At 43.8% G+C, this 20,830-nt stretch overlaps 2 protein-coding genes across 10 annotated transcripts; both read right to left on the bottom strand.

The window, feature by feature from the left end:
- Positions 1–254: 254 nt before the first annotated feature.
- On the bottom strand, positions 255–12,132 carry LOC311421442 (transient receptor potential cation channel subfamily V member 2-like). 9 transcript variants are annotated; one of them, XM_084493330.1, is made up of 18 exons: positions 11,772–12,027; positions 11,384–11,590; positions 11,002–11,114; positions 9,783–10,079; positions 8,983–9,116; positions 8,500–8,652; positions 7,641–7,781; positions 6,892–7,190; positions 6,272–6,448; positions 5,644–5,802; positions 5,420–5,515; positions 4,828–4,898; positions 3,955–4,120; positions 3,137–3,203; positions 2,735–3,042; positions 2,214–2,332; positions 1,375–1,469; positions 255–837 (listed from the first exon to the last, which is right to left on the bottom strand). In XM_084493330.1, exons 4-18 carry the CDS (start codon positions 10,022–10,024, stop codon positions 827–829), a joined length of 2,238 nt encoding a protein of 745 aa, XP_084349456.1. In that variant the 5' UTR covers positions 10,025–10,079; positions 11,002–11,114; positions 11,384–11,590; positions 11,772–12,027; the 3' UTR covers positions 255–826. The 9 variants fall into 9 exon arrangements, with proteins under 9 accessions (XP_084349456.1, XP_084349452.1, XP_084349457.1 ...); XM_084493326.1 differs by having other exon boundaries at positions 255–792; XM_084493331.1 differs by lacking the exon at positions 11,384–11,590 and having other exon boundaries at positions 11,772–12,132.
- Positions 12,133–18,288: 6,156 nt separating this feature from the next.
- UBC (ubiquitin C) lies at positions 18,289–20,830 on the bottom strand. The gene is made up of 2 exons (XM_084493338.1): positions 20,463–20,830; positions 18,289–19,821 (listed from the first exon to the last, which is right to left on the bottom strand). The coding sequence occupies exon 2, from the start codon at positions 19,813–19,815 to the stop codon at positions 18,442–18,444; it is 1,374 nt and encodes a 457-aa protein (XP_084349464.1). The 5' UTR covers positions 19,816–19,821; positions 20,463–20,830; the 3' UTR covers positions 18,289–18,441.

The raw sequence follows: 20,830 nt of genomic DNA, 5'->3' as shown, positions 1-20,830 counted from the left end.
GGTTACAGTTCCAGAAGATTCACATCACTTCTGTGTTTTTAAGTGATGTGCACATCGTGCAAATGCTTTCATTACCATACCATAAAACAGGAACTCAGATGTGGTCTAAACACCCAGCTCTGCAGACACTAAGACAAAGACTTTTAGTAGGTATTAAGACAAAGATTTAGTATGGCTCTTGATGACTGAAGCTAGAGTATTTGTCCACTCACATCTCACACCAGTAGTGTTTTGCACAGAAACCAGCTACATCGTTGGTAACTCTTTATGCCTCTAAAATACTTTTTATTCCAAAGCACTTCAGTGCAGTCTCTTGTGACAAAAGAAAAAATCAACCTGTTCTTAGGCAGGTCAACTCCATCCTTCACTTGTTTATGGCAAACAGCATTATTTCTATGCAGCTGACAAAGCACTGCCCTCCCAAAGGCCACTTCCCACTGCCACTATGATCTTGCTGTTGCACCTTTAAACATAGTAATAAGAAAGTGTCAGGCAGAGAAGGTTGAGATAAAATGGCTTCTTCAGAGGAAATTCATAATTAAAGTGCTTGAAAACACTTAAAGCCACAGGCTGAACCACAGTCTTCGGTGAAATGCACTTTAATACTGGCAATGCCTTCAATTCTTCAAGCTGCTATAGGAAGACTACTCCTTTGAAGACGCTAAAGATTTCTGGTTTGTCCCTCTAGAGGCATCATCTCAGTTGCTGATAGCTGGGGCTGCAGTAGTGACTGCTCCTCTGAAACAGCTGATCTCAGTTGTTTCTGTGTCACCTGTTTCCTTGATCTTGTCTCTATAGCAGGAGACATAAAAACAGCAGCCCTTTGTCAGCAGGAAGCTGGCAAAGGGATCCAGTTTTTAGAAGAGCGCGGGTTTAGGGAAAATCCAACATATACCAGATAAATTACTTTAAGCGCTGTAACCTCCCCATTCCTAGAATACCAGCATCAAGGAAGAACTTTTGCTGAAAGAGCAGGAGGCTGTGTTTAACTCCAGTAGAGATTCTGACCAAGTTCCACCACCTAGTAAAATATTTCTAGTGAAATTAACAACTGTCCACAGAGAGCTGCTTCCCAGGTATAAGGAGGGAAGCAAACACAATGATCTAAGGCAGAATTTGTCAAAGTTGCCAGTGTTAGTTCCCTGACTTATGTTGTAAAAGCTTTGATTTTTAACACTTGTGGTATGAGCGGACCTACATTTTACCTTTCTTACAAAAAGCAACATGCATTTTGGCTGCTGATCTGAGTCAAAGGGAAGAAAAGCTCTTGCTGGCCTGCCTAAAATGTATTACTGAAGACATAACATGCAAAGAATAGCCACTGAGCAAGAAGCCAAAAGGATACTGAAGAACTTTCTTAATGATTTGATTTACCTTCTGGATTTATTTCTGAGTCACTGGTGTTTCCAGGGTCCTCCTTAAGAACTCCCACCTCCTTTGCCCAATTTGTCCATTTAATTTCCTCTACTCTGGAGAAACAAAATGCAACAGACACTGATGCATGGAACACAGCATTTCATCCCAGATCTCATTGTCCTGCAGCATCCCAACCCAGCTCCTTCCTGCCAACACAATCCTAGTGTAGCAATGGCACCCACGGAGCTTTTCCTTGAGTAAAGATCTTCTGTAGTCTAAGCTCTGGGAGGTCAGTATCTATCTCCCTGCACGTGGTATGCTGGTCTATGTAATTTGCTTGTTTTAAGGTACTCCAGTTCCTCCCAGGGAATATACTTAATACAAAGGAGCATCTTAAATTCCACTTTCTATACTCGTTTCACAGCACACAATGCCCTCAAGTTACAGAAGTGGTGCTAGCACTTGTTTTGCTGGGTGGAAAAAAAGTTCATCTGCACTTCCAGCCCCCGTGCGAGGGGAGGAGTGCTGCCCCCTCGTGTTGCTCTCATGTTGCATACTCCTAAGCTAAGGGGCTACCAGCCTCCAGACCTCCCACCACAGCTTTACTAGCTGCAGAGAAGAAAGCTTCGTTGCAGACAGCCTGCCACCAGAACCACCTGCACAGATGAAGGTTAGGCAGCACACGTCTTGGTGACTTGCCTTTGAACTTCCAGCACTGCAATCACCAGCCAATTTCCATGCACCCAGGAACATGTGATTGGGTCCCTCTGCCAAGTCAGCCCTGACATTCACTGGGGTGGTTCAGGGGAATCCAGTACTAGGATGGAGTTCAAGGTGTTCTGGTACATCTGGCTTACCTGAAGCACCACCTCTCATCTTTCTTATTGAGGCCCACTGACATAAAGCAGCCAGATCTCCTCTTCCCACCTTGGCGCCACAACCAGGCCTTCTCTATTTCCAGAATAGCAATAGCCCTCTGAAAGAAGAAACCCATGTCAGGGAGAAAACAGGGCATACAGAGCCCAGAGCCTCATTTTGATTAAACCTTCCTGAATCAGCAAGTACTTTGACTTGGAAAATCACTTTGGAGCTCAATCCCAAAGTGTTCCTTAGCTTAACATTATCAGACCAAAAAAAATATACAATTCTCTCAAGTTAATTATGAATGTGGATCTGAACAGGCTAGTAGTCAAGCAAACAGCACGAGCTTTAAATACACCTAAAAATGATGTTAGGGTTTATCCTCTGAGTGTAAATTTATATAAAAAAGAGAATTTTACAACTGAGGTTCAGGACAAGGTGCAGTCATATCTGATTTTGTGAGACTCAAGTAGGAGTTGGGACCATGACATAACTGCTGAGCAGCACTGTCTCTCACCTGCAGCTTCCAGACACTTTTGCTATCACCAGAAATGTCAGTGACAGTCTCACTCATGAGTGCAATCAGCATGTTGAGCAAAAGAACATAAGTGAGGATCACGAAAAGCAGCAGCAGAAGCATGACGAAGTATCTGAATCTGGCATGTTCCTGGAAATCCAGGTCACCCATCCCAATGGTGATCTTGAAGAGCTCCAGGGAGACGCTGAGCAGCCCCCCATACATAGCATGACTTCCAGCATTCTCCATCTGAGCAACAGACTTGTTCTGAGACAGTGCAGGAGCATCCCCCATCAGGGTAACCAGAGCTATGAGAAAAATAGAAAAAAGAAAGAATCCTCCTTAGAAAAACATTACTTCTTGCAGCCCAGTCTATAACATGATGTTGATTTAAGTTGCTACCTGCAGCAAAGCCAAAGAGGAAGATCATATAAACCAAGAGGAAACGCAGCAGATCTCTCAGGATAGTCTGAAATAAATCAGAAGGAAACGCCATTCTTTATCTCACATGAAATCACCAAGAGTATCTCCTGTTCTCACAAGTCATAAAACAAACCCCTGTAACAATGCCAACACAAAAAGCAAGCAGAAAATGCCTTTATCCAGTTTAAGAAACTACTAGTGCATGTTAAGGTACTTCCTCATGTAAGTTACAGTTTTGAGAACTTAACCTGAGAGCACTACAAGAACATATTTGTTTCTATATTTGTATGAATAGGCTCTTTGAAACTAATAAATAATTCTGTCATTTCCCCAGTATGGCCGTTTCCAAATCACTTCAACGCACATGGCTCTTTCTTTTCTATTTCCATTGGGTTTCACAAAAGTGGTGATTAGAATCCTTCTCTGGCACCTCATTTCTACCTTGCCTTTCTAATCCCAGACTCCCATATGGATCTGAAAACACTTCTCAGCCCAAGCATAACAGTTCCAGGGAACTCATGCTGACTTTGACTGTTAGTTTTGAGTTGCTTTCTGACCAACAGGTGTCAGCTGCTCTAACTTGCTATAATTAAAGATAATCAAACTAATGGTTTCCACCATTACGCTTCCTTGAAGAAATCGATCTAATCTCCTTCTGCAACTTCTTTATTTCCAGGCTCAATACATCAATTCTATTATGGTTTTCATGGTCCTAAGAGAATAAACATAATTGAAGGACTTCTATTAGTTCCCCACACCTAAAAGTTTTTCACACTAAGTTTCTTCCAAGTACTGACCTTCTGTATCATGACACTGTAAATCCCGGTGCGCTGAAAGCCTCGAGTGTAATACAGCATGTTCACCCATCCCAAAAGCAGGGAGAACACCATCACTGCCACGTAGTTTTCTGAGCTTGCACCGTACAGGACTGCTGACAACAGCAAGGAGAAAGCCTGGATGAAGCTGGAGAGAAATATGATGAGTGACAAACTGACTTACTTCAACAAAAAGGCCCACTTGCAGATCTGTTCTGTTATGCAGGGAAAAGCAAACACATTTTTCCAGGCTACGTGGAGCATATAAAGTCACAGCTAATCAGACTCATAGTTTATATAAGCAAATCCTGTTATAACCAAACCCATACGCTGTTGCAGTTTTGTTATGAACTGGTTAATCTCACTGTGTGGAAACTCTTAACTGTTTGCTATAACAAATGCAACTAATATGAAATGCAAAAGCATTTTCACGTATGAATACATGCACATATACATGCAAACACATGCGTCTGAACATTTCTCTTCAGGAAAATGAGAAATTATCCCCGTTTGACAAAATCTGAGCCACAGAGGCTGTGTGATTAAAAACTTGAGTTCTTTTTCAGCAAGTAATTTTTTTTAACTGTCAAATAATTGAAGACCTGGCCTTTACTATGTTCTGACCAAATCCAAAGACAAACCCTATCCAGCAAAGTCCATTACAACAAAGGGTTACAACAAGATGCAGCAGGTAGGAAAAACAAGCAGGGTAGGGATGGAAAGAGGAGACAGTGGCAGAGAATCAATCTTTCCTGCTCACCATCTCTCTAGTAATGTTAGGGCAACTTAGCTGCACACAGCAGAGAACCAATTTCACCCGTGCTTTCATTGCACTAAAAACCTCAAGAGACATACATCAAGATCTCAATACAGCTGTCAGAACACATAGTCTTCAGGGACTGGCGTCTCCTCCGCAGGTACAGACTCTAAGAGAGAAAAATCAATGGTAGCCATTCATTAGAACAACAGAGCACGTTCGAGGCTGATTGCTGCCTGGCATAGCCTATTGCACAGGAGAGAGGTTTGCTCCATAAGCTTCTCCTCAAGCTTTCATTTTCAAGATCCCAAATTTCAGCTAGTCACTCTTCCAAGATGAAAACAAGGCCATAATTTATCAAAGATCAAGAACAAACAACTCAGCTCTATAGCTTTATCAAAAGCATTAATAGCACTAAATGCTAAGCATGCATTTTAGTATCATAAATCACAAAACCCCCTCCTAATTATTTACTGTTGTGAGCCTATTCTTCCTCTTCTGCAGGAACCTGGCTTATGCCACCCTGTCATTGCCAGATCACACTGATACTGTGTCTCAGAGCAGGATTCTCTCCTGCCACCCACTCGCACATCCTAATGTCAGGAGAACCAAATCTGTTGCCTTTATGTCAGTAATGTTTTGTTTCGTGTTTCCTTTCATGCAGTGCAACTAGATGAGAGATGCCAATACCTGAGCAAAAATTAGATAAATGCCTCCTAGCAAGATAATGATCAGTCCAGAGACCCACAGGAAGCCTCCGGCTGTGAACTCCACTGGAAATGAAGGCTGCAAGAAAAGAAAATAAAAAAATAATACTGAAGACGGACAGCAGTAGTGGTGATAACCACCCCAAGCCTTTTAAAACACATCTTCATCCATTCAGGCCTTGCTAGATAAAAGAACACCGGGCTTACCTTTACCCGTAAGGGCTGATAGTAGGCAATGGCTGTAAATATGATCATGAATGACAAGTATGAGATAAAACTGAAGTAGAATCTCTTGGAAGCAAATGTTTCCCACTTTTGCTGAAGCAATTTGTTCAGTGGCTCCAAAACCACCATCTTGTATCGATTCTATTAAGAAAAAAAAAATCAAACCAGAAAAACACCACCACCAACAATAAATGTATCTATGTGTCAACAGGAATGCAAATCCACCAGAGGATTGTCTTTTTCAGAGTTAGAGTTCAGTGGCTGCAATTATGGAATCTCTAAGAGTTTATTCAATCAGGCCTTTCAGTATGAAAAAAATTAACCATCCCATAGGAATTTAATTCTGCTTGGCTTCACCATGGTATTTGAACAAACCTCAGCGTAGGACAACCAAAGGATCAAGAACACCTCTCATTTTATAGATTATCCAAGGCATTCTAAGCAAATTACAAACAGTAATGTATGCAAATACTTCACCATGCATTTATTTTCCAGAGAAACGATCGTATAAAAGATCGCATTAACTTGAAATTTGCATGATTAAAAAACAACAACATAAAAAGGTAGGAAAAAACATTGCTGTCTTCAACTTTTAGTAAAAAGCACTCACTGGTGTGTCACTGCTGTATGCCAGAATCTCCAGCACAGAGTTTTCCTCAAAGCTGTCTAGAGAGGACAAGTCATAGAGGGAGACGTGGATGGGCCCATACGTCCATTCGGTGAACTTGCGTGACAGATGCCTGTACACTGGGTCTTTGATCTCTCTTTGGATGATGTGTTTGAAGATCTGAAGAGAAACCAGACTCATACCAGAAAAACGTGTATTTGAGGAAGATACAGACTGACCCAAGCATACACAAATCACCTTCAAACAATGTCTTGCCTTCTGCATTGTATACTTTGTTGTATTCAAACACCAGACTGGCTAAAAGCAGGCAACATAACTACATGTTGTATCAGCTCTTCCAGGAGCAGAACCAATTTCAGACCAGACCGGCTACCTTGGCTGGGACACAGCAGCAGCAGCCAGCTGGGGCTCAGCAGGACACTAACTGGGGCAGCCAGGAGGAGGCCTCTTTTGTGTCTCCTGTGGCACTGCCACTATCAGCAGCTTTACTACAGGTTGGGTACAAGATACTTCTACATCAACCCCACTGCTAGGCTGAGGATGTATGCTGCAGTCACCCTTGTTTCTCAGCAATCCCAGGAATTCCCTTTACTCATCTTTACCTCCACTTTGCCTGTCTTGGCAGCAAGCTGTAGAGGATTTAATCCGTCATAATTCACTATCTCTTCCAGTTTCCATGTTGGGTCAAGCTTCACACCTGCCTTCAAGATCTCAACGTATACTGTGCTCACAAACTTGGTGTTCTCCTCAGTGTCATCTGCAATCATCACCAGGGCATGCAGGACTGTATTGCCCTGTGTGTCTTGCTCCTGGATCCTGGCTTTTTGGTGAGGGTTGTTTAGAAGATATTCCACCACCTCAAGCTGGTTGGTACAAGCAGCCAAGGAGAGGGGAAGTTCACCTGAAGAGATTAGGACAGTAGTTAGAGGGGAAGCAGGAATGACAAAAAACAAATTTTAAGCAATAAAAAAGCAATTCTGGGAAAATATAGCCTGCAGTTTTACCACTGGACCACAGAACAAATTATTTTCCAGTGTCTCTAGATTCAGTAAGGATTCTACAGTAAACAGTTACTCCTTATTTTTGGGAGCATTTTTCTAGACACTTAATTTGACTGCACTAACCTTCCATTTGTCTCTGTGTGAAGCCCCTTGGATGGGGTTAAATACATAAAACCAAAAATGATGTCAAGTGCTCATTGGACACCTTGGTCTGTGAAGTCCAGCCATTCAAATAAGAGAAGAGTTCCTTGATTACAGGACAGTGAAGATGGTAATTCAAACCCAGCTAGAACTAGTGTCATTGAATAAGGCATTAAAAAAACAAAGGAATGTGTTCCACACTGACTCACCAAAATAAAAGCAAACTCCCTCTTTCTTCTTCCTGAAGAATTCGCCATGGGCTCTGGCATGGACGTCAGCTCCATTCTCTACCAGAAGTTTCACTAAGTCCAGGCTCCTTTTCTCTATTGCAATATGGAGTGCTGTCTGGCCTACGGAAACAAGCAAAACCTGTAACTCATTGCCAATACCCGAGGGAACAGGCAAAGGACTCTTCAGTAAAACACTGTTTCCACAGCTGCTTTATGTTCTGCACAGCAATCCTACAGTCTTAGTGCTGGGCAGGGGGTGGGTGACAACTGATAACTTTCAACAACTTTATTGGAAAAGCACACTGCGAACAATGAGCTAGAAAACAAGCCCCAAGACTATCAGGAATTCAGTGCAAAACCAGACAATTCCCCCTGTCTGGTACTAAAATTCCAAAGAGCTAGGAGAGGAGGATAAAGACAACCATACATGTACATGACTACGTTGCATATCTGCTATTAAAAGGATAACCTAGCAAGCAGAACTCATTCTTTAACAGCTATACAGTATTCCTTTTTCACTTTTAGAAATGCATTCTAAGCTTTCCTATTTCTTAAGCAAATTCTCTCATATTTGTGGGTTCATTAAACAAGTATCATTTTTGTTTTATAGACTAAAAACAAACTTGTAGAAATGAAGTGTATAATTCAAGGCTGAAAAGGACAGTACCAGAACCAGAAATCAGATCTAAAAAAGGGTGAGCAGGCTGTTACCGTAATTGCACCAGAACTCTGGAATGGCAGTGCACATAAACACCAGTTCCCTTGCTTTTTGTTGTACCTGCACACCTCACCTGCCTGATGGGGTGACTCATCTGACACAGCATCAGCAAAACCTTACCTCTGTAGTAACAGTCAGAGCATGCCACATTGACGAGTGGCCTGGGATTCTGTGTCTTTTGGTCTATTTCCAGCAACAGTGGGATTGTGTCATTTTTTCCATTTTTTAAATTCAGCAGGGCTTTCATTAAGCAGGTCTTCCCAGTCTTTGCATCTAGCAGGAAAAAAAAAGCAAACAGTTTATGGACGTGCTTCACACACACTTATATTACCTGATTCAGTGTGCCCTGGACTTAACTGTCACTGTAGGAGCAAACACAATAGTTACTTTAAGGGCCTCAGTATTTTCAGTCTGCAGTACAGATGTAGGAAATATTTAATTAATGGCATTCTCCAACCTCAGATGGACATCAAGGGAATAAAAGAATTTACAGAAAGCTGGAGAAAGTAAAAAGACAAGAGCAAATTGCCCTGCTTCCCACTCGTACATTAACAAGTGCTACCTCTGCTCACCCAGTTTATGAAGTACTGAGTAGGAATCTACCTGTGTATTCAGAATTGGTGAGAAATTTTGAGGTCCTCCTCAAATACTCAAGTAAGCCGTTCAGTGCCTCGGGGCTGCCCCTGGAGACTGCGCTGAACAGCCTGTCTCTGTCAAAGCGATTGGGGTCCTTCTGGCTGCAGGAGAAATGCAAAGTGTTAATAAATTCTGGAGAGCATAATACAAGCAACAAGTTTTAGAGGGCTGGTATAAGAAAGGAGGGAGGCAAAAGGGTTTGACAGAAAAACAACTATTTTATTTTTGAGTTAAAGGAAAAATAGAGACAGTTATTTCCCACAATGCTTTTAAGTGACTGCTGTTTCCATCAGCTGGAGCTCGTCCCAGATCCAGTCTGATGTGCAACCCTGGAACATATCCAGAGCACAGAAAAAGAACCTCAAGATAGCTACAGGATCAGAATCAGTCCCATCACAGGGTGTGAAGCTCTCTATAAGCTAGCTAGTTTATATCCCTCCTCAGCAAGAACAATTCAGTTGTATAGGGCTCCATGCTAAGTTGCTCTTACACCCAACTTGGCTTACTTGGTGCTATTTGGTTCAGATAAACCCCAAATACACAACACACACCATACACTTACCTTCCAGGTGCAGAGGGAAAAGGCTAATATGTTCCCTTCTACCTTTTACTACCTCCCACAAGATGCCCATAATATTCCTGAATTGGCATTTCTACTTTCAACTTTGGTAAAGCTTATTGGAAAGGGACAGGATGTATTATATCAGCACAGGTCAGTACAGATCAACAGGGATCCCACCCTTGTGAAATAACCAACAGTCACTCACTTGCTGACAAGTCCAGGCCGATAGTTCAGATTAATCATGACTTTAGGAGGGAAGTCACTGCTTTCCTTCTGATAAGGTGTCTCCAGGGGCTGTGGCTCTCCTTTCTTTCCATGTAGCCCTGATCTTTCTTCCTTTTTACTCGATGTAGGTTTATCTTCAGGGATACTGTCATCTGTTTCTAGCAATCCCATCAGCCTGTTCCGCTGACCCGGGCCTGGCTGCCCGTTTGTGAAGTTATCCATTTCTAGCAGAGATGGTCTTGCAGATCACCAGACGTTCCCCACAGGGAGACTAAACCTGTAAGGGAGTGGGAGAATTTACACAATTTGTTCACAAACCTAGAATGTGTACTGTGTGGCACAGACATACAGAAAACCATGTTTCCACATCCAGTGTTCCTACAATTGACTACGTGTCTCTTGAGAGAGATATTCAGTAAAACTCTGCACAATTGGGAGTATTTGAGTAAAGGATCAAGGTCTTAAACGGGGTACCCCTGAAGTAGCAGTCCAAAAGCAGTACACGAAATACAGGCTATTCATCTGCAGAACATCTGAACCCCCTTTGTGAGATTACCTCACCTGTTGGCAACAGCACAGGTTCCTTACATAAAAGGCAAGGAGAGTGGATCTTTAGGAGACCATGATCGTTGTTCTTGTCTCAGTGCAGCCAATGCAGGCCAGTCACCAAATGGCTAAAAAGATAAGACTAACCATAGGCTTTCTTTGCAACAGAGTACTAAGTTTGTTCATGTTTTCTGCTGGTAATAAACTGCAGTATTTCGACAGGGGAAACATGCACAAATTATGTTCCTCTCATGTATTTTTACACTGCAACCTGGAGCAAAATGTGAGAGACCTTCGTGGTGTTGGCTATCCCTGTGAGTGTGGGTTTGAACTTTCAGCTCCACAGCACAGGAGTATACACACCACAGGTGCTGCATGGACATTTGGAGCCTTAACACAGCTCAGCACCCACTAGAGCAAAACTGGACCCAGATCTGCTGTACAGAGCACCTCAGTATTCATCAGAGCACCCAGCCAGCCCACTTGTCTCGTCTAATATGGCCTGAACTCCATTTTTACCCTTTTGAAACATCTCCTCATATTTATCTGGATACATCTCAGATCCACACCCAACTCAAGCTATCTGCAGTCAGGATATGACAGAATGTTCACACAGTTCGTGAGGCAGCAAGGAAACATCCACAATTACCAACCTGAACCAGAGCTTAATAACTCCGTCTTATTCGCATGTACTCCCTCCAAATGGTTAACAGATTTTCTCTGAAGAGAAATCTCCCTTGCTGGGACTACAGCCAGACTCCATAGCCTATACCAGCAAAGAGGTAAACGGACACAGCATAAGCATTCTGGCTTAGATTAGGATGCAGGGAAGCATAGTTAGCTTTAGGCAGAAAACAGCAACAAAACATCTTTATGCAGCTCACAGCAAGAAATCCAAGGGCTGATTCCATGACGAACCGTTATAAGTCAGCCATTCAGTTTAGTCTGTACTCTAATGACAAATATTCCTCTGTACACACAAGCATACACCCTACAATCCCGTTTCAGTCTTATTTTCTCCCCCAAAACACTTACTGGTACATTCGTCAATCCTTCAGAGGGCTATTTGTACTTCCATAATAGTTTGCTTGTGGTTTTCTGTCTTCCTTTCCCCCAAATCATTTCTCAGCTGCAGTTTCCATTTCTCCACAGCGCTCAAGAGAGTTATTTATTGTCAGTCTTTTACAGACAGAATGTCTGGTTTAAAAGCAAGAGCAAGATGGTTCTTGAAAAAAAAAGACCCTGAAATATATACATCCACTTTGTGTTTTCCTAGGAAACAGACAGCTCACTCTGTCAGCTCAACTTTCACTTCTCTACTCAAGAGCTGAGTTGTTTCCTTCTGCGACTTTACCAAGCCATTTTGAGTAGTGCAGCACAAAAAAAAGCCCTGCTGTCAAAAGCGGAAGAGCACAGCACTTACCCCAAGTTGCTGCAAGCTCCACCCAAGAACTGATCTGACGGGGGATCCCAACCGATCCTTCAGAGGTTAAATAATCTCTTCGTAGAAACCAAGTCAAGTAAGTGTTAATAAGCATGAAAGCAGACCCCAAATTATTTACATCCATGGGTGAGAGCCCTCTTCTTCTGCAGAGAAGACCACGCTCATATTAGCATTCTTTTGATGGTGCAGCATTGAACTTCTGGTTGGTGGTGGTCCATGAGAGAATCCAGGCTGCCTGTGAGAAGAAATAACTGCTGACTGTTATTATTTACTCAACTGTATAGCTTTTTGCAAAGTGAAGAAGGGCTTGCACAGGAAATGACTAGATAGATTTCTCAGTAAAAGAGAGAGCCAATGAGTGCGGTGCTCTTATATGGGAAAGCTGGCTGGCTATTGCAAATTCATAATGCTTAACCCCTGCCTGCACACACAGAGAGGCGACATCTTGTGGCTTTCAACAACAGCCCATTTAGATCTCAAGGCAGGAGGCTGACTGGACCCTGACAGCTCTAGAGGCTGTGGTTTAGCTGTGAGGTTTGTCACAAGACCCTCAGCCCCAGGGCAAGAATGCAAAGAAACATGTGAAGTCAACTGTTTCCGTGGGAAGTCAGTTCTCACACAGCTTCACACACCACAGTTACGAGGCAAAGAAAAACCATGGCAGAGAAACTAGCCAGGATGTTAGCCTAAGCATCAGCTGCTCATCACAAGGACAAGAGAATTCAAGAAGCAGCCCCACCTCCTAAACACTTCGGCTACTGGTTACTTAATTTGCCACTGGTGCCCACTTCTTAATGTGCTGGTTCTCCAAAGGAAGGGGAGTTTTGGAGAGGCTGCTTCTGGGAAAACGGATGTACAACTGGTCGTAGTTGAGACCACGCATGCACAATAGCACCCTTTCACTTATCACTCCCTATACAGGACCTCTGGGCACAGAAAACCTGAGGCCACATGAAGTGTCTTGGCTCTTTTTGTCCTACTTTTAACAGAAGTGAGACGAAAAAACAATATGATCATTATTTCCAGCAGCATCAGTGCAGGATGACATTCAGCACCTTCTGTGGCCTTCCCCAGAACGAAACGGCTGAGGAGTGATTCTCACCCATACTCTGTAGAGGACTGGTGGTTTACAAAGCCATGTATGTGATTTAGAGCTCATCTAGAAAATCTCATTAACAGAATGGTACCGAGCTCTTTTAATCGATAGCTTGATAACAGGGGCACATCCCACAGCAAGTTTCAAAGCTTAGTCAACACTTGATCCAAAACCATTGAGAACGTATGTGCCACATCATGACATGCTGAACTCTGGCTATGGATTTCTCCTTCCAAAGCTGCCACAAGCCCAAACAGAACCCAAAGCAATTCTCTTTTGACAGGACTGCAGGAGGGTGTGGGGTCTCCTGGAATGTGGCCCTGTTGCACTTAATTTACTTAGGTACCAGACATAGAACCAGGCCTGGGAGTTTGGCTCAGACTTAATGGATTTCAATCCTCTTGGGCTTTTCCCCCAGCTTTCATGAGAGTCAGCTCACCATTCTAACTAAGGAACGAACTCAGCCCACAAAAGTGCATCATAACAGACTTCTTTCTGCGCATCTGGTTTTAATAGCTTACACAGAGGAAGGGGAATGTGCAGCTTGCTGGGAAAGGAGTCACTGCCAGCTGAGAGGTCAATGCAGCAAAACAGAAACATGGAGCTGCTGGGAGAACACAGAAACCTTGGTATGCGTGCACACATGCGCACACGCTTTCACAGGGAGGACACCATGGTAAACACTCCCATTTCCATTTCAGAGGAGGGAGAAGCGAGGCACAAAAACCGCAAGGTCTGCCCCGATGCATACTTGTCAGCAACTGAGCATTCTGAGGCCAGTAACGTGATTATGTCACTGCTGTGCACTAGCTAGGTGAGCTAGTTATAATGCTTCACAAGTACTTGCCACCAGTATTTAAAGTCCTGATAGCTGTTAGGACTCAGGAGAAAGCTATCCAAAGCTACATATGAGGAGAAAAAAAAAAAGAAGCAATTGATTTTCACCTATGTGCTAGCATGAATTTTCAAAAGCAATACATGACCCTCTTGCCTTTTGAGGCTTTTATTTGGGGGAACAAGGAGGAATCTTGCAATTGATCTGTACTTATTCTAGTGATGAAACCAATTCTGATATCACATAAGTTTCTCCTAACAGGAGACACATTCTGTGGAAACCCTGAATCCAGGAAGAGAAAAGTCAAATTCTAAATTTCCAAACTTCTGAATTCTAAATTTAGAATTTCCAAATTCTAAACAAGTGAAATTTTAAGTCAAATCAAAGGAAGCATTCATGATGATAATTACAGTAAAAGTACAGACAACATACGCTCTATGAAGAAGCACAGTAACCCATGGTAGGAAAAAACAATGACCAGAACCTGCTTAAAGAGAAAAAAACAGAAAGAGTAAGGAAGACCACTTTCTGCAAAGATGTGAACACGCACACCTCCTAAAATATGTATTCTCTGTTCACCTATGTGCCCACCAAATACTGACAAATGTAATGCTCTTATGGTCAATATCAAATTTTCTGTAGGCTGTAAATGGAAAATCAAAGCCACTTACAGATGTTTGCAGTTTAATGACAGCATTGATCTGCAGTCACTCTAAGAGGTAGCACCATCATCTTCACAGGAGAAGGAAGCCTGTAATAGCAGCATGCAGACCATTAATGTTTTCTCCAGAACAGGTGGGCAAGCACTTCATTCAAAACTCACGCAGATCACAGGGCTAAAAGAGAAGACTGTTTCATTTAAAGCTGTACTTTCAGGCCTGGAGAAATATCAATTGGTTTTGCATTGCCAGACATTTTTTCATACAACTGTTATGGAAAACCCACACTGAATTGAATGAATTTTAGCACCTTGATTTATGATAGTTACACAGATGGAATCTTGTATCATCAGAGGGATCAGTCCCTGCTCAATTTAAAATCTAAATATTCCTAAATATAATACCTTGTCAAAACTTGTCTGATGGCCCCAGTGACTCAGTTTATTTACAAGACGGTATTTTGTCAACCACTAGTCTTATATCATTATATTTAAATGCTCCCATCTACATACTTCTCAAGCCTTTGAAGGAACTATCCATTTCTCATATTCTTTAAATTGTATTATCTTTGTACTCGATGCATCCGTTTCTGTAGGCTTACAGCCTAAAGAAATAACTATCAAAAACCTGCAAAACATGAAATCCAACGTTTCAAATGACTCTTCTGTGGAGCAATAGTGACATCCAGTGGTTGCCACGTGAACCTCAATTCTTGATGCTTAAGAAAACAGCCTCTACAAGACATGCTCGAAAAAAAAGCGGTAGTTGTAGGCATACATTTCTGAGAAATAGTCATTCACTTAGCCTTTGTATTAAAATAGTTATCAGCAATAGTTATCAGTATTTAGAAACTCAAATTCCAAATAAGGCTGGTTTTGATGATGCCTGAAGAATTTTCCATAAATACAAAAAGCCAATAATCTTTGAATGCAGATACTACACAGTGATTTTGGAACAGAAGACAATGCAAAAATACCGAGGTATTCCCAGTGTTTCCTTGCCTTAACCCTCGTTTTTCCTATAGGACTTCCCCTTTGGGGCAGTTGCCAGCACAGGACACCACTGAACATATCCAAACCCCAGTATAACAGCATTATCTCATTTGTCTTCTTAAAAAAGGTTGAAGGGTTTTTGTTTGTTGGTTGTTGTTTTTATTTTTTATTTTTTTAGGTACAAAGGACAAAACCCACGAAGTCCTGGAATTAGAGAGAGTGCAACACAGAACTAGAAATTAACTGAAGCGTAAGAAACAATGCAAAGGCCAGTCACAAAGCTCAAGTTACAGCAGGATAAAGGATGTTACTGGAATCTGTTATCTATATGGGGGCATTAGGATTATTCTATTTTAATGGTACTTACATTCTGACTAAAGCCTATTAAACTCTTAACTTTATATACATTTCCCTAATTCACATAATTTGGGATAAAGTGTTTTTTTGATTATTTTTTTTTTAAATTAATGAAGAAATCCCTTGCAGTCTCCTATTCCACCTCGTGAGATCCACCTCTCCATTAGCTAGCTGGGAGACCAGAAACCACAGCTCCTACAAGAGAAATGGGAACTCCAACACCAGCATCCCTGCGTTCTCGCAGTGAGCCCTTTCAGTCCAGCTCAGACTGCCCCTCCCTCATCTAGGGTAGCACTGCAACGTGACGGCATCTCTGGATGTCACTTGAGTCATTTTGCTGTTCTGGGCCATTTCTAGTAAGCCAAACGCAGAGCTGGTTAACTTTCAGTATGCCCCTCACTTAAGCAATCTTCCTAGCAGGCTGGGGAAAACAGCCTATTGCCACATTCATTCTGCACACAACCAGTTCAGGCTGCCTGGAGCAGGCCCGAGCTGCTCCCCAGTCACAGCATCTCAACCTTCCTCCCTTGTCCCATGGCCCAGTGCCTCCGGTGCAACAACAGCCTGAAGCAGGATCTGTACGTGTGGCTCTGCCGGTGAGCCATCCACTAACAGCAGTGGCAACGGCTCAACAGAGGCTTGGTTTGGGCAGAGAAAAGGTGGAGTGAGCATACGCTGGGGCATCTAGTGCAGACCTGCTCTGATGTCTACACACCACGTTCCCAGGGTCTCTGCTCTTGCAGAGGGTGTCTGCATTCTACACTGCATTTGAACGCTTCAGCAACAGTTCTCATTCAGTAAGCAACTCTGGGAAAAAAAAAAAAAAAAGAAAAAAAAAAAAAGAAAAAGGACACCTGCTACTTACTGAATTCTGTCTAACCAGAACCAAAACACCCTTGAACCTGCAGCCTTCATTATCTGATTAGTTAGCAACTGCATCTGTTACCATGCAGCACAGTTTAATTATTAAAAGAATTGAGAAACGGCATCTATTAATTATGAGCCATGAAAGATAAAGCAGCTGGTTTTACCATAGAGCAAATCAGGAGCAGACAGAGATAAGTAATGTAAATTTATTTAGGGCCATGTCCCCTCTGGACTGTAAATTGCTCATGGAATTTGTCCACTAAGGACAGCTGGGCTATTAAAGACACTCTGAAGTGTCTTGAAGTATAAAAAGCACAAAACCAATAAATTAAAGAAAAAGGTATTGCAGGAAATCAGGTGATTGAAGGAAAGCATCTTTGATAGAAATAGCAATTGTTCTTTGAACTCAGGTTTCTGCTAGCACAGCTACATATAGCAGTCAGGGAATTAAATGTTGCTAAAAAACTATCAGCCCTGTAACCAGCAATACTTCACTTGGTTACAATGGGCAGCTTAACTTTTTTTTTGTCTTTATGATTGCATCCTTATTAAGAACACACTGCTAATATGGGTACATTACTATACCAGGCATCTCCAACAGATGCTCAGTAACATTAAATTGAAATTTAAGTGGAACAAGCTAGGGCACTAAAGTGGACAAGAAAGTCAGATGGTGCATAACACGTGGTACCAGTACGGAACAAAGTGCACCAGCACAGCACCGTGTACACAGGTACCAAAACTCACTTTGAGCAGCTAAGCAGCTATCAAAATTCAGTAGATAAGTATCTTGAAAGCCACAATCCTTACAACCTGGGCAAAGCTACGTAGAAGGGCACCAGAATGGCTACACTCCCTTTTTAAGACCCCCTTTTTAAGACCCACCATTATACATTGAACTAAACCAGTCTCAACATCACCTTAAATCTCCCCACAGCCATTTGGATGTAAGATCCTTTGACACACCCCCATTAAAAAGCCCTTCCGTGCTCTCCAGCTTTTAGCATTAGAAATGCTTCTGTAAAATGCTAGTACTCAACCCAAGGACACCCTTTTACCCAATGCTTCACCATTCAGGGCAGCCACTTCCAGAGCCGACTAGCTGTACAGGCCTCCAAACTGTCTGCAACACATCAGTAGCACTTGCTGCCATTCATCCTTCCAGCTGTTCCAGCTGAGTCAGTAGCAGCACACCCCACCTCCCTTTATACACTTCACTTTGGTCACTTCTGGAATAGTGAAACTGCAGTTTCTCTCCATTAAAAAATGCCTAACTAGCAAGTTTACTTACATAGCTTACACAACAGTTAAAGTGGGAATTCACCTCAGGTCAGTGTCAGGCAACGTAATCATTTACTCACTTCTCAGGTCCATTAACCCATTTAAACATACTGCAGTTTACAAACTACAGTAAATCCACCCCACTGAATTGAGTCATACAACCTTCACTTGGTTTGGTATTGGATTTCTGGAGCCTTTAACAGAATGCACTATCCTTCCTGGAAATAAATTGTGTTAAATTCTAGGCAGAATTAATATGGTATTACTGCTTAATTTAAGACTTTAATCCATGTATATTTCATCTACAATGTCATTACCCATGAAAAGAGGCTTGGAAAAGAGCCAGTGTGAGCATGTCACTTAAATATACTTGTTTTACTAGCTTGAACTGAGACAAGACAACAAATAGTAATGTGCAACAGAAAACTTTATTAGCATTTCAACACACAGTTCAGCAGTAACTTAAGCTTGCATTAACCTTGCATTTAATTTAAGACATTAGAAGGACTACAGTGCAAACACAAGTGCTACCAGCAATCTCATCAAGCAAGATGCACAGTAACTAACGGCCACCCCTCAGGCGCAGCACAAGGTGGAGGGTGGATTCCTTCTGGATGTTGTAGTCAGACAGGGTGCGCCCATCTTCAAGCTGCTTGCCTGCAAAGATCAGCCTCTGCTGGTCAGGGGGAATGCCTTCCTTGTCCTGGATCTTGGCCTTCACGTTCTCAATGGTGTCGCTGGGCTCAACCTCAAGGGTGATGGTCTTGCCAGTCAGGGTCTTCACAAAGATCTGCATGCCACCTCTTAGGCGCAGCACAAGATGCAGGGTGGACTCTTTCTGGATGTTGTAGTCAGACAGGGTGCGGCCATCCTCCAGCTGCTTGCCAGCGAAGATCAACCTCTGCTGGTCAGGGGGAATGCCTTCCTTGTCCTGGATCTTGGCCTTCACATTCTCAATGGTGTCACTGGGCTCGACCTCAAGGGTGATGGTCTTGCCAGTCAAGGTCTTCACGAAAATTTGCATGCCACCCCTCAGGCGCAGCACCAGGTGGAGGGTGGATTCCTTCTGGATGTTGTAATCGGACAAGGTGCGACCATCTTCAAGCTGCTTGCCTGCAAAGATCAGCCTCTGCTGGTCGGGAGGAATGCCTTCCTTGTCCTGGATCTTGGCCTTCACATTCTCAATGGTGTCACTGGGCTCAACCTCAAGGGTGATGGTCTTGCCAGTCAGGGTCTTCACGAAGATCTGCATGCCACCCCTCAGGCGCAGCACAAGGTGAAGAGTAGACTCTTTCTGGATGTTGTAATCGGACAGGGTGCGACCATCTTCCAGCTGCTTACCAGCGAAGATCAACCTCTGCTGGTCAGGAGGAATGCCCTCTTTGTCCTGGATCTTGGCCTTCACGTTCTCAATGGTATCACTGGGCTCAACCTCAAGGGTGATGGTCTTGCCAGTCAGGGTCTTCACAAAGATCTGCATGCCACCTCTTAGGCGCAGCACAAGATGCAGGGTGGACTCTTTCTGGATGTTGTAGTCAGACAGGGTGCGGCCATCCTCCAGCTGCTTGCCAGCGAAGATCAACCTCTGCTGGTCAGGGGGAATGCCTTCCTTGTCCTGGATCTTGGCCTTCACATTCTCAATGGTGTCACTGGGCTCGACCTCAAGGGTGATGGTCTTGCCAGTCAGGGTTTTCACAAAGATCTGCATGCCACCTCTCAGGCGCAGGACAAGGTGGAGGGTGGATTCCTTCTGGATGTTGTAGTCAGACAGGGTGCGCCCGTCTTCAAGCTGCTTGCCTGCAAAGATCAGCCTCTGCTGGTCGGGAGGAATGCCTTCCTTGTCCTGGATCTTGGCCTTCACGTTCTCAATGGTATCGCTGGGCTCAACCTCAAGAGTGATGGTCTTGCCAGTCAGGGTCTTCACAAAGATCTGCATGTTGAACTGCAAAACATACAGAAATTTCAGCCTTAAGTAGGCAGTAAAATACAGTCTCAAAACTCTATGATTTTGAAATACAACTGCTTCTGCTATTTTGCATTATGTGAACAGTATTTAGAGTTTTCCTATGTTATTATTGACCAAACGAGTTCTACAACCTTTCTCTAACCGTTGCTGTTAAAGGAACCATCTTTTCTAACGGCCTGTCTCCTCAGGACAGACCCCTGACGTTGTCTCTGGGCGGATGGCCCCCAGCTGCCAGCCCCTTCCCCTTCCAGCTGCAGCAATGCGGCAGGGGCACCCAGTAGGGGCCGCAGCTGCCGCAGGGCTTCAGGCGAACAACCCGCGACTGCACCGCGGAGCCAGCGCCCGCCCCGGCCGTGACTCAGCGCCTGCTTCCGGCGCCAACGGCAGGCTCCGCCATTTCCCCTCAACCGCTCCCTCGTCTTCACCAGGCGGTTACGCGGCCACCCCCCCCACCCCGTCTGTAACATCGCTCAGGGATTTAGAGCCGCTCCGCACCTCGCCGCCACCGACCAGGAATACAGAAACACCGCCCGACAAACCCCCGGCTGCATTTTCTACTTCCCTACCCACAAACCTAAGGCTTTTCACCCCGATTTCCGCCCCCCCGCCCGACTCACGTCTTCGGCCCTGGACTCAGCTCCCTCCGAACTCCGTTCCTTTTTGTCTGTAGCTGTGTCTCTGCGCGGTGACGCAGCCCCGCCCGTATTTATGCAGTTCCTGTCAGGGAGGCCCCGCCCCCGAACGTTGACGTGTCCTTCCGCCTCTCAAAATAGTCCCAAGCCAAAGACCCCCGTTGAGCGAAGCACCCGCCTTCGTTCCTCGGCCGTCCCCCTTCCAGGAGCGAGGGGGGTCCCGGGTTCTTCGCGTCAGGCCTCAGCCCCTCAAAAACCCCCAAATTTTTGGGGGCGCGGATGGATCTGGAGGTGCGGTGAAACGAACACTGCAACCGACTGGAAGCTCGGCACTGATTGGTGCAGCAGTAAGG

Source organism: Aythya ferina (genome assembly GCF_964211825.1).
Source record: "Aythya ferina genome assembly, chromosome: 19".
Taxonomy (NCBI): domain Eukaryota; kingdom Metazoa; phylum Chordata; class Aves; order Anseriformes; family Anatidae; genus Aythya; species Aythya ferina.
Note: the sequence above shows the minus strand (reverse complement) of the source record. Positions and strands in the feature narration are given on the sequence as shown.

Excerpts from the sequence above, each read along its gene's own strand:
- LOC311421442 (XM_084493327.1), bottom strand. The coding sequence starts at position 10,024 with ATGGATAACTTCACAAACGGGCAGCCAGGCCCGGGTCAGCGGAACAGG. Across the intron at positions 7,191-7,640 it reads GGGAGTTTGCTTTTATTTTG|GTGAACTTCCCCTCTCCTTG; the intron begins GTGAGTCAGTGT and ends TAATCTCTTCAG. Across the intron at positions 3,043-3,136 it reads CCTCTTTGGCTTTGCTGCAG|CTCTGGTTACCCTGATGGGG; the intron begins GTAGCAACTTAA and ends TTTTTCTCATAG.
- UBC (XM_084493338.1), bottom strand. The coding sequence starts at position 19,815 with ATGCAGATCTTTGTGAAGACCCTGACTGGCAAGACCATCACTCTTGAG.